At 40.8% G+C, this 12,568-nt stretch overlaps 1 protein-coding gene across 5 annotated transcripts in view; it reads right to left on the reverse strand.

The window, feature by feature from the left end:
• Positions 1-12,568, reverse strand: part of dscama (Down syndrome cell adhesion molecule a) — an 86,640-nt gene that overhangs the window by 35,748 nt on the left and 38,324 nt on the right. For 3 of the 5 annotated variants that reach the window (XM_034606709.1, XM_034606705.1, XM_034606706.1), the window contains exon 4: positions 3,928-3,972. The exons of the other annotated variants lie outside the window; for them this stretch is intronic. In XM_034606709.1, the coding sequence (XP_034462600.1) occupies positions 3,928-3,972 (45 nt within the window). The remainder of the gene's footprint in view (positions 1-3,927; positions 3,973-12,568) is intronic. 5 annotated transcript variants of the gene reach the window in all.

Consider the following 12,568-nt stretch of genomic DNA (forward strand, 5'->3'; position numbering starts at 1 on the left):
TGGTGCAATGAGAAAGGGGTGACTGAGAGGACAGAGGGAAATAAGGAGGAGGAGGAGAGGGAGGAATACACAGAGGAACGTGTCGAGGATGCTATTGTGAGCAAGTGTTGACCTAGTTAGAAATGAGAGACCATGGATTTGATATCCTGAAGGGCTTTTTTCAGCTTGTGGTCGAGATGCTCTCATGTGTGACAGACAACCGGTGGTAAAGGAGGGGGACAGGGGAGGTAGTAGACACCCATACTGTACGTGTAAGACTGAATCAGAGAGAAAGGACACGAAATGTAATCAAATCTGAATCGTACTGGTTTTGATTTACTTTCATGGAAAGGAACAGTTCCACGAAAGCAGATATCAAAGGAAAGAGAAATGCAGGCTGTCTCTCCTGTCTTTCCTTTCTCCTCTGTCTGTCTTCTTCCCCTTCTTTCCCTCTGAAAGTTGCCTGGCAGGAAAGGTTGACAAGGCAGGCTTATGAATGAGCAGAGCTTTCATTAGAGCAGACTGGCTGTCACTGCAACAAAGGGCCGGGGCTGGGAGAGGGGAGTACGCCTGTGTTTTAAATGAGCGCTAAAACAGACACATACTCACACGTGTTTACATGTGGGAGTGTGTGGTTGTCTCATGTCTCCCAGTGAAATAAACTGGCTCAGGATCATTATTAATTTTCTTACTTAAGCATATGTTTGATACATGAAGATATAACAAATAACATGTTATTTGACACCACATCACAAATCATGTGATGTGGTGTCAAACATCTACCTCTTTTTATCACAAGCCCTTCTCCTTACAATGGAGTTTGACTCCTCAACTTTTGGTATCTTCCCCTAAAAGTAAATTAGCACCTGGGTGCTATTTCTTATTCAGTACAAAACTTGGCGTCATCATTAAGTGTTTGAACATCTGTGTCTTTACTACTGCTACTGCCTGGCCTCGAGAAAATGTGTGCAGCTGCGAGGGAAATTCCTGTAAAGTCTAGAATGTTGAGCTTTGTTTTACCTTTGAGGAACAGGGGAGTACAGTAATGAGTTCTGATTTTAGTAGATTCTGCACCTTACAGTTTGCAAACGCAGCAGGAGCTACATCAACAGGCCTACAGTGCAGATGAGTAAAATGTTCAGGTTCAGTGTATTTTATTATATTCCTGATTCCTCAATGAACACATTGCACATAACTGTACGTGCACTGTAATAACTGTACGTGTACTGAACTGTGTGCATGTCCTTGTAGCTGAGGGCAATTTCTGTGTGTGCTCGTACCTCTGCAGTTCTCTCGAATCCCATTGGCTTATGTGTCCATATATTAAAGTCTTGTGAACATAATATGTGTTTCGATGCATGTGTGTATGCAGCACACAGCTGCATGCATGGTCGATAATAACGATCGAAGGCGCTCCACTACCCTTTTCCCTGCTCCTCTGTGCTCCACCTACTGCATACTAACACCGCCTGAGAGACAGCCTCCACTGTTGTTGCAGTGTGCGTGTGTGTGAGAGAGAGAGAGAGAGAGAGAGAGAGAGAGAGAGAGAGAGCGCATACTAGGCATATGAACATGTGTTTGTGTCCACACCTGGGTGAATTGTGTAAATTTCGGAAACTATGGCTTCACTTCACTCCAGGTGGCCTGCAGGCCTATCAGTCCTCTCCTCTTCCCTTCCTCTGTCCACCCAGCTGCTCTGGCACCAACGATGCCACAAACACAAGTCCCTTTCTGTGGATCCTCTCTCAATAGGTTCAATTAATCCCCATATAAGCCACACTGAGCCTGCAACTGGACTCTTTGTTCATTCAAACTGGGAGGCTTTGCAGCTTTCCAGTGAAACCTAAATTACTAATAGAAATATTGCTGTAGTTACATCTTTCATCAAGGACAGTTTGCACTGGTGTCATCACTGGACACACATGCAGGTTAACATGTGATAAGGACTGAGAGGGAAGGCTGTCCGATAAGGTGGGATATAATGACACATGGTGACAAAGCTGAGCACGTTGGACTGTGCTTGCTGGGCGGCCATCTGCCCATCATGTTCAGCTGAAAGAGTTACCTCGGCTCCCTGAGTCATTCCAGTGTTTGATAATTGAGACGTGAGCACAGGAAATATGAAAATGGGAGGAGGGAGGGAGGGAGGGAGGGGGAGGGAGAGAGGGAGAGAGAGAGAGAGAGAGAGAGAGAGAGAAAAAAAGATCAAGAGGGAAAGAGCACTTCTGGGATACAACCACTCTCTGTCATCTAAAATGACTTACAAATTAGCTTACAGCGGTGTGCTCCCAGTGAAGGGGAAAAAAAGACACAACTTTCATATGCTAATTCAGATCATGCAGAGCAATTATCAAAAAAATGTCAGCTCGGTCTGACAGATCTGAACAGGAACCCAGCGCCTCTGTCTCTGCTCCTTGTCTGTTTTCCTCAGATTCAAGAAGCTTTAATAATTAATTATTCTGTATAGAGATAATCCATTGTACATACTGCAGGTGTGCATATACATGGCACAATCTATGTTATTCTATGATTTTGAACATCCTAACCTACACTCTGCAACTTCCTCTGAAGAACGACTCCAACAGTCTGGATGCCACTTATGGGAAAACCCATGGTGTCAGCTAAACAATATCAATAAAAAAAATGCTTCCTCATCACTCTGCTCGCTGTGTCCCTATTGTATAACTGTCTTGGAGTGTATTAGTGAGTAGAGTGTGGTCCCTGGAGACAGCAGGGGCCCACAGTGTCAACGTAACCTTGGCCACTAAAGTCATGCAGCTTGACAAAACAAATAAATAAATAAAATAAGAAAATTTATAATCCAGGCCACGGCTGCACACTAACAAAACCATTAGCAATCTGCATCTAAAAATGTTCTCATGTGTGCGTGCGGCAGTTAGATGAGTGTGCATGTGGTTTTCACTGAGTAGCTTTTGAAAATGTGGCTTAAGATGGTTTTTAACTTCAACCAAAAAAATGGTTATATGAGTGAAAAATGTGTTGACATATTGTGTGTATAAATACTGAGAGTAGATTTTGGCAAAGGTGATAGGTACAACAACACTAATGGAGTTTCTTAAATACAGTTAGTATGCAAAACATAATTTAACACAGCAACATTCAATGCTACACTTTACACAGGAGAACAAATACTGAACATAAACACAAATCCACGAGACTGGTGGATGATGGATTGAGATGATTTGTTCATGCAATAGTAACAAAATGAATTATTGCATCTTTCCATCCATGAAAAAACCCTGTCAATTTAATTCCTATGTCGTAAAATGAAAATTTAGCGAGCACCGTCTTTTTAATAATCTAAAACTGCCACTATCTTACTGCCATATGCGACGCCATACTGTTTCTCACTATGAGAATGTCACACACTGTCTGGCGCCAGAATTGCCGGTGCAGTCTGTGAGTAATAATGAGTGTATGATGAGCCCAGGAGGGCCCGTGTTGTAATTAGGCCCGGTTAGAGTTATTGGCAGAGTGACTCCAGTTTGATCAGGCTAGGATAAGCATCTCTATAGAGAGGGAGATCCCACCAATTTAGAGCCCCTTTAATAAAAATCATTTGTCATTCTTACAGGAGGCACACTGACAGCTGCTGGGGGGTTGCCATGGCAACGTACTGGCCACCATTCGCTTAGCAAGCAATCCTCCCAGTGCTGTAAATGGCGGTGAGGTGTAAAGACAAACATGCACGTACACTGTCCAGTTAAGACATATGCAAGAATATACAATAGTGCAGACATTCTTCAGCTAAAATCTAAATAATCTTATAGTGAAATACTGATTGCAAAGTACCTGCCAAATAATTGTCATTTAAAATCTCCATATTTTAAATGTACTGTTGTTATTTTCCCTTTCAAATGCTGGAGTGAGCATCTTAACTGTCTGTACATGCAGAGGTTGTTCTATGGAATGGTCTTGGTTTATTACCTGAATGTTTGTGTCTCCCATCAACAACCTCATCCAACACCCAGCCTGCCATAAATGACAAATACTGTCTTTAATAATACATTCAACATAACATGTACATGTAAAATAGAACATACACATTTGCATGTTAACATAAACAGTGACAATTGTTTGTCAGTGACAACTAAATCATTAAACAGCCACAATTTTGACATTAAATAATCATTGTATGCATTTATTTTGCGAAATTGCCACATATCATCAGGGTCTAGCTTTTCACTTGTAAGGAACCACTGCATCTCTTTGACTTCAGTGAATATCTTGGCATCATTAAAAACTAAGACATTTGAAGATGTCAAGTCAGACCTTTAGGCATTTAAAGGTAGATCTCTACCCTTCAGAAAAGCTGCTACTGATCTAATCAAAGAGACGAGGTAAGTCAAATGATGCTAAACATATTGTACCTAATTAACCATAAAACTGCACATGGACACGTAAAAATGTTCTTATGACTCAATTAGGAAAAAGCTTAGATATCTCATCAATGTTCTTCATAAGCACAAAAATACAGGAGTACAGGGAGTCACACACAAACTGAGCACCTGCCCTAATTTCTCATCACACCTGGACGACAGAGTTGAAGCAGCGTCTCGTGGGCTACCTACAGTATCTGAGAGCCGAGTCAGAGTAGGAGACTGTGCTTTTTATTTTTTTATTGCCGCTCCTAATCAGCAGCAGCATCCCTCTGCTCATTAACTAGACACATGCTAGCCTGAGGCTAACGGCCTCATATGTCAACCACAGATAAAGATGTCATCTTCTGCTTGACTGACTAAACCACTATTAAAACTAGATGCAAATAGACGTTGAACGATATTCAAATCAGGAGGCAACAGGGAGACTTAAACCCTGAGGCGCTTGGCCTCACGGTTGCCCCACATTCCTCTGTCATGTTAGAAGAGATTTTAGATACTGTCTGTGTTCAGAGTGATGTTCCACAAGACATCTGAGATCTCCAACACAATGATTTGATCGTCGGCATGGCAGCCGTTCGTTTTGTAGTAATCTTGGGCAGTATTAGAAATGTGTTGGTTAATTATTTGGGTGCTGACATGAATATATTGAGTGTGAGAGTTTTTTTTATATTTTAACTGAAAAACACCTGTCATCTATGTACCCAGTAAGAGAGCAACAGTGATGGCTATTGTCAGCATCATAAACTGCAGGCACACTAGCTGTGTGGACAGACCAATGAAACTATCTCATCAAACAGAAACTGAATCAAATAATGGACAGAGTGTGAATGGACTATATTTGTACACAGGATTCATCTGGCAGACAATATGTGTCTATTCTCCACCAGTCTGTTGTGAGGAAGCACTTCCTCAATCAGACAAATGTTTGTACTAAGGAGAGAAATCACACATTGATCACACTAGCTTTCAATGCTTTGCCTGTGTGTTTCAATCAGTGGGTGTGTGTATGCGTGTGGCGTAATTAGCCAGTACTGGAGTTGAGCTATTAAACCCCTCGTGCTTGTGTGTTTACAATGCTATCATTGGCCCCTCTCTGGCCAACACTAAATGAGCCACTGTTGAGCCTCAGCTGTATAATCATGAATATTCATCTCTGTCAGTGAGAACCTCTCTGTGTGTGTGTGTGTGTGTGTGTGTGTGTGTGTGTGTGTGTGTGTGTGTGTGTGTGTGTGTGTGTGTGTGTGTGTGTGTGTGTGTGTGTGTGTGTGTGTGTGTGTGTGTGTACTGGCAGGCATTAAGGAAGCTATTACTATCTACTCAATCACAGTCCTTCACTTTATCTGGATAATAAGTTATGCTGACAACAATTCTACTCATCACCAAACCAAAAACAAAACAGGCTTTGTTTTGGAATTGAGAAAGAGTTGAGCCTGTTTCCCTGCACCAGGTCAGGGTTATCCATCCAGTGTTTTCTCACTGTTTTGTTTCCCCGTTCATTTACGCTTGATGAAAGCTTAGGATTGAAAGAAAAACAAGGAACGGCTTGATTAACCCTACAGCACTTGGGGAAGAGAAACATCACAAACAGTCTCTTCAACACCACAGACACTCACTTTTAAATACTATCTGTGCACCCACAAGAGCTATTTCTGAATCAAAGTAATGTGGTTTTCATGTAAATGTGCACATCGCAACATGATTATTAATTACATTTCCTAAGTGAGAACGAGATGAGCCTTCAAGCCCTCCACTAAACTGTGATAACCTGAGTGTAAAAGAGTTACTCCCACAGTGCAATTCCCCTGAGTCTCCATGGCACTGCATTCCTGCTTATGGACAAGGACTTAAACACAGTGCTCATTGGTGTTTCATGGTAATTTGCAGTGGCAAGTGAAGCAGGCGATGCTGCTGTGTGAGTAAAGCAGAGGGGGCAAGAGGAGGATTAGATAATCAAACAGTGTGCCACTTTAAATAATCTCTGGCTCCTCTGGGGGAGGTGAGACTTAAAGCTGGAGCCCTTCTGCTTTAATTGTCTGATTTTCCCGTCATTACTGTTGAGGGCCTCAGTAATTCAGGCTTATTAAATATTCAGGAGCCACACTGGGGAGGGGAGGGAAGGAGGGAGTGGTGAGAGAACTATGATGGTATAGAGAGGAGTGAGAGAAGGAGAATGGGAGGAAGTAGTGGCAGGAGGAGGCGCATGTGGTCACTGCTGGAAGACTGAAACAGAAATATATTTTGAACTTTAAAACTGTGAACAAGCCCTATAGACAAATACAAACTGAACAAAATAACTGCTTTGTAGAATACCATTTTGTGAGCATGTGCTCACATATTGGCAAATTCACTTTTACACAATGTATATATTGATTTGCCTGCCAAAGTTAAAATCAACCCTTCACACTTATTTCCTCACATCAAACATAACTAATAGGTGGTGAAATTAAATCCCCCAGTAACTGTTATAGAACACACACAGAAAATCATAAAAAAAGAATCTTGCATGTTTATGATCTTTCACTTTTTGTTACTTTCAAGAGTTAGAATATCATGTCAAGTGATAGTAAAACTGAGCCTAAGGAGCACTAAGACGTATTGATCTAAAACAGAACTATTTTATTCAAGTAGCATCATTTGGGAGAACGAAAGAAAGAAAGAAAAAAAGAACTGCACTTCCTAGCCGTGCTGACTGGAGCTCTCCATGGTGCTGAACTGCGCCAAAGACATTAAAGAGAACAAAACCACTGGTTTTAGTGCAGCTACATCATAAAACAAATGTATTAATGGAATACATTTACACTTAATGAAAGGGACTATAAAGATAGAGATTTACTGTAGACTGTTAAAATGAAGTTGTTTAAAGAAAACATCTTCTTCTGCTCTGTATTAGACTGGTGATGATGACCTAGTGATGAAGCAAACGGTTCTTTCTCCAACTTAAACATGAAGAAATCCCAACAGGTTAAAACCGCTGCAACATGCTGTGTGAATGATAGTCTATAAATGATAAGACTGAAAACCACATTACAGTGATTATGTTGAAGGAACTGAAGAGACAAAGTGCTGCTCTCTAATGAGTCACCCTGTCTGATCATGGCCCCGAGCTCCAGCCTTCATCTACAACACTGCATAAACTACATGTTGACATGACATTTAATCTGGTCTTCAGTCTGTAAAACCATATTTTCTATAAAAAGATGCTGAGAGTCTGCCAGTGGAGCGAGATGATTTTACTTATCTACTGATAAAATCTGCCATTAGCCTGATCTGCTAATGCAATGCTTTATTTCAAGGAAAATAGTCTATATTATAAACAAATGAAATTATAAAATGTTAACTGAACAGTAAAGATTAACCCTGTGTTCAAACTTTTTTATTTTGATTTGACACATACACAGGTTTACTGAGTAATGGAAGAAGTAACCCAGATCTGTGAAAATAGTTATACTACAGTGTAAGAAATACAACATTCAAATGTTTCCATAGGTTTAGGTAGATGCAAATTATGTTCATCATTATGAGATGGACTTGAATTATTTTATTAATATTTGTTATGTTGGCAAAATGTCTCTGACAGTTCCTGTATTATATTAAATTGTATTGTATTTTTATCCTTACTGATGGATACATGTGAAAGCAGCATTTTAATGTTTCAGCTTTCCAAGGTTGAGCAAATAAGTTATTTAAGTGTGGTTAGTTCTTTTTTTTTAAGTACAATCTGAAAATGTAGTGGAGGAGAAATACAATGTAAAATAAAATAAAAATACTAAATTAAAATAAAAGAACTTCAAAATATAAATAATTACAGGACTTGAGTAAACACTTAATTACCTTCCAGCAATAGTGAATCTTGATAAATACAAACCCAACTGACTCATGAACAGACACAGAGTAAAATAGAAATTGTTTTATTTTACACGGTGTTATAATTATAAAGATAATAATAATAATACAATGTCTCCCAGGAAAACCTGCAATTATACTTTATATAGGTGAAACATCAATATCTATTGATTTACCTGCTAATCAAGATTAAAAACCTGTCCCTGCAAAAACAACCAATAAATATGAGGATGTGTTGAAGGCTCATAAATGTGTATACATGTTGGGGTAATTATGGGTGCTGATGTAAACTGATAAACACGTGTTCTCCATCGGCACATAGGAAATACTGAGGCCTCGCTCTTCTCTCACCAGCACTGGCTTTGGACCAACTTCCATGTGAAGGTTTCAGAATCAATCAAAACAATCTCCTTTCACTAAGACCTACAATCATTTATAAGTCCAGCTTTATATTAAGGGTCGAGCTACACACATTTAAAGGACCTGCACACTGACACACATGTGCATTTTTACATGAACACTAAGACATGATGCATATTAGCTAAATAATATACTTTTTAAGAATGGATCAAAGACCAATAGGTTTTAGCTGAAACCTTTGAGTATACGTTCTGTGTTGGTTTCAATTAATAAATATTTGTATAATTCAAAATGTATAATTGTTGTATGGAAACTGATTGTAAAAAGAACCTTGGAATAAATTTAGGAAAATATAAAACCAGTGCTAACCACATTCAAACAATGATGAAGTTTGTGACATGTTTAATCATCAACCAACACTGAGCTCATGTCGGTGGGAAGTCTTGACACTCTGACCCTCTTATCCCAGTTACATCTCCAGTGGTTAGAATGTCGACGCTTGTTTACTGGATGACTCCACCACCATGTAATCAAATCCTCACTGAAGCCTCCACTTTTCCTACAATGCCTCAAAAATCACAATGAGAAGATCTCTCTCCTTTTCCTTTATATCATTGCTTTTCCATTCCATCTCCCTCCCCTCCCCTTCTCCCTCTTTGTTGCTGTCCATTCTGTCTCCTTGCTTTTCATCTCTTGCTTTTTTCCTTGGTGATTCCCTTCCCTTCCCCTCCTCTCCCCATCCCCCTCTCCCCGCAGAGCATTAGCTTGCAGTGGTCAGGCCGCTTGACAGCTGCTCCACCTGAAGAATATCAATCAATGTTGCTGTGGAGACAGAAACAGGCTCTCCTCCTTTATTTTCTAGCCCTTCTTTCCCTTCCATCGTCTCGCATGTGGCTGCTCGTGTGCTGAACACAATCCACTGTTTGTTTGTTTTTTTCATATATTTATATATTTAACAACTTGAACTGAGCTGATTCAGGAGCATGCTATGGCATCTTTTGCCGCTAATTTCTCTGAGGTGTGACTAATTGAGTTGCGGATGCGAGAACCCAAGATGTCTCAGACTATCACTCGAGACGAGCCAGGCAGACAGGCGTGGGACGGAAGTGTCTATCACTGCGAGCACATGACAGAGGAGTGAGCACTGTACAAATCAAGCTGCTCAATATAGAACAACACTCAATATACTATAATTGCCATGAAGCCCTGCTCATCCATGCAGAAAAAAGTCAGTGTTGAAATGCTTTTGGTATGTAGTTTATTTATGCTTTCTTGTATATATTTAGCATTTAACCCAGTAGCCTTCAATAAATAAACCCTATAAAGATAATTCCTTTTGTTCTGAAAACAGGTTGTGATTATATCACCTAGCAACAATTCCACCTGGAAACCCAAATTATCAGGAGACCAATCAAGTTCCTCTGTCTAATTGCTACAATCTACCTTCACATACAGCTCCCTCTCCCATTACATGGCTCCAGCCCTGCTGCTGCACATAACAGCGAGCAGTGAAATGGCTCCCCACAGACGCATCGTCAGTGGCACCGATGCCAGGCCCGCCAGCGGAGGGTTAAGTAAATATTGGGCGAAGCATCTGCTCTCAAAGTGCCATTGTCTGCCTGTGCTCCTGCCTGGTCCCAGCCTGGTATAAATCACACACAGCAATTAGTGCCATGCCGTCCCCCTGCCCTCGTTAAACAACCCTGCCTGCTGAGGAGGCCCATAAACACCAGACACCAGCCTGCATGGGTGGAGGAGAGAGGGGTGGGATGGATGGATGGATGGATGGGTGGATGTGACCAGTGGACAAGTGTTCCCTCTGCCTTTTTACCGCTAACACTTAAATAGGAGTAAGTTAACCATAAGCCATGCCATAATTGACAGCTAACATGCTCACATTGACAGTGGTAAAATGCTGATGTTTAGCATAATGTTTACCATGCTCCCCATGTTAGTTTAGTTTGTTATTAGTGTACCAAGTGTAGATAAGGCTGATGGGAATACCTTTAGGTGCAGGTATTGGCTCATAAAATTGAAGCATTCGACAAATTCAAAGTTGGACCATGAGGATGTAACTGAGGTCCATGAGACCAGTGATTGACCTTGAAACACAGCAGTAACATCCACATGACTAAATGGTCAGTGTCTATATTTTGATTTCCTACACAATGCAGCACTTAAGAGACCTGGGTTTCTTAACAGTACAGAAAAAGCGGAAACCAAAAGGAGAAAAGGAAGGAGATCCAGCTCCAGGTGATTCCTCCATGTATTTTTTCCATGGCTATTTTCTTTTAACCCGTAAAAAGTGTGCAGTCTTCATCAAAGAGGAGAGTAGTGTCTGGCAAAAGATCAACTGTGTAATTAAAGCCTTGATGTGTGGGCTGAGTGGCTGCACTTTGTTTGGTAAAAACCTTTCAAATAAGCAAATTGAGAAACGGGAACAGATCAGGGACATCTTCTGAGTCAACAGGGACATACAGTAAGGGAGTCAAAAGAAGAGACATGCAGCAGCTGTGACACCATATAGATTGTCATTTTTAATGGTATTGTGTGTTTCCTTACTCTTGTCGCGGGTTAAGGGCCGAGAGTGTAGCACCTTTTTAAGACCTATGAGGCCAATAGTGATTTGTGAGTATGGGCTACACAATTAAAATTTGATTGATTAATTGATTGGTTGAATAAAAAATACCAAAAGACCAATAATCCCAATACAAAATTTCATTAAATGTGGTGGGCTTTTAGCTAACCACAAAAGTTTCCTGTTTGGGCAGACACGTAGAGGAGTCACGCTGACATCTCTATTCAGTATGCTTTTAATATTATTTTATTTGATGTCACCATGGTAAAAAATTTGTATTCAGATTACAGCTAACATGTCTTATTTAGAATTGAAAAAGCCTTTCTAAATAATCCATAACAAAGATCATAATTAAAATATCTTGGCTGCGTGTACAACTGTTCTACACAAACCATTAACACAATTAGAAAAGAAAAGACTTGTTAGTCAGCTTGCCAGTTCACATGTCTTTAAAAACAAGGGAGGCCTTCTATTCTTATTTAACTTACACGAGTGTAACAGCCTGCGCCAATGATCTAGTTTATGGTCTAGTTTATGATGAAAGCCCTAAAAAGTCATAACCAATGATCACTGGGCTGATTTTTATCATTCATCAGCCAGTGATCTGAAATACCTAATTAAACCTTCAATGTAATTTAGCTGACAACAGCTGATGAAAGGACAAAAACAGCGGCTGGTGAGAAGAGAAATAGCCATCAGCACCCCTATTACCATATTGCTCTAAATTACCACAATCACAGGGGGAGCATTTAACATGCCACCACCCAGTGGAAAAAAAGGGTCCCACAAATAATCAGAATGAATGTAAGTGATTTACATTCTGCTCTCTTTGTGATTGTGCTACCAGTTGCTGTTGTGTCCAGGGTAATTAGGAGATAATGAGAGTGTTATTGGGCAGTGGGCACATTTAGAGCAGGAGAGAGGGAGACAGACAGGGAGGGCGCTCGGGTGCTCAATGACTTGTCAAAGGGACGATGCTGCATGGGCTGACTCCACCACCATGACCACCTGACTGCCACTGACTCATGAGAAGGCAGAGGAGAGGGGGATGAAGGGGATGGGGGAACTGACATGGAGGAGGGGGATGTGGAAGTATGGCTCCAGCAGGATGGGAGTGCTGGTTAGCAGTGGTGCTCCTGGAGCAGAAAATATACGAGGAAAAAAATGTCATTGAGGGAGCACTTGCTTAGATTTCTTTTTTTTTTATGTCTTTGTACCCTCCTGCTATTCCTCATTTCTTTTCTTACGCCTTGCCTCGTCTGCTCTGTGCCTGTGCAGAAAAGACTCTTAGACAGGACGACAATTGTGCAGCAGCAATCCTTCTGAAATACGCCTCCCTCCGATTCCCCTTCTCTCCTTCTCTCCCAGACTGATTCTCCTGTTAAGGTGCATTGTGAGAGACAGA

Source organism: Hippoglossus hippoglossus, chromosome 14 (assembly GCF_009819705.1).
Source record: "Hippoglossus hippoglossus isolate fHipHip1 chromosome 14, fHipHip1.pri, whole genome shotgun sequence".
Lineage (NCBI taxonomy): Eukaryota > Metazoa > Chordata > Actinopteri > Pleuronectiformes > Pleuronectidae > Hippoglossus > Hippoglossus hippoglossus.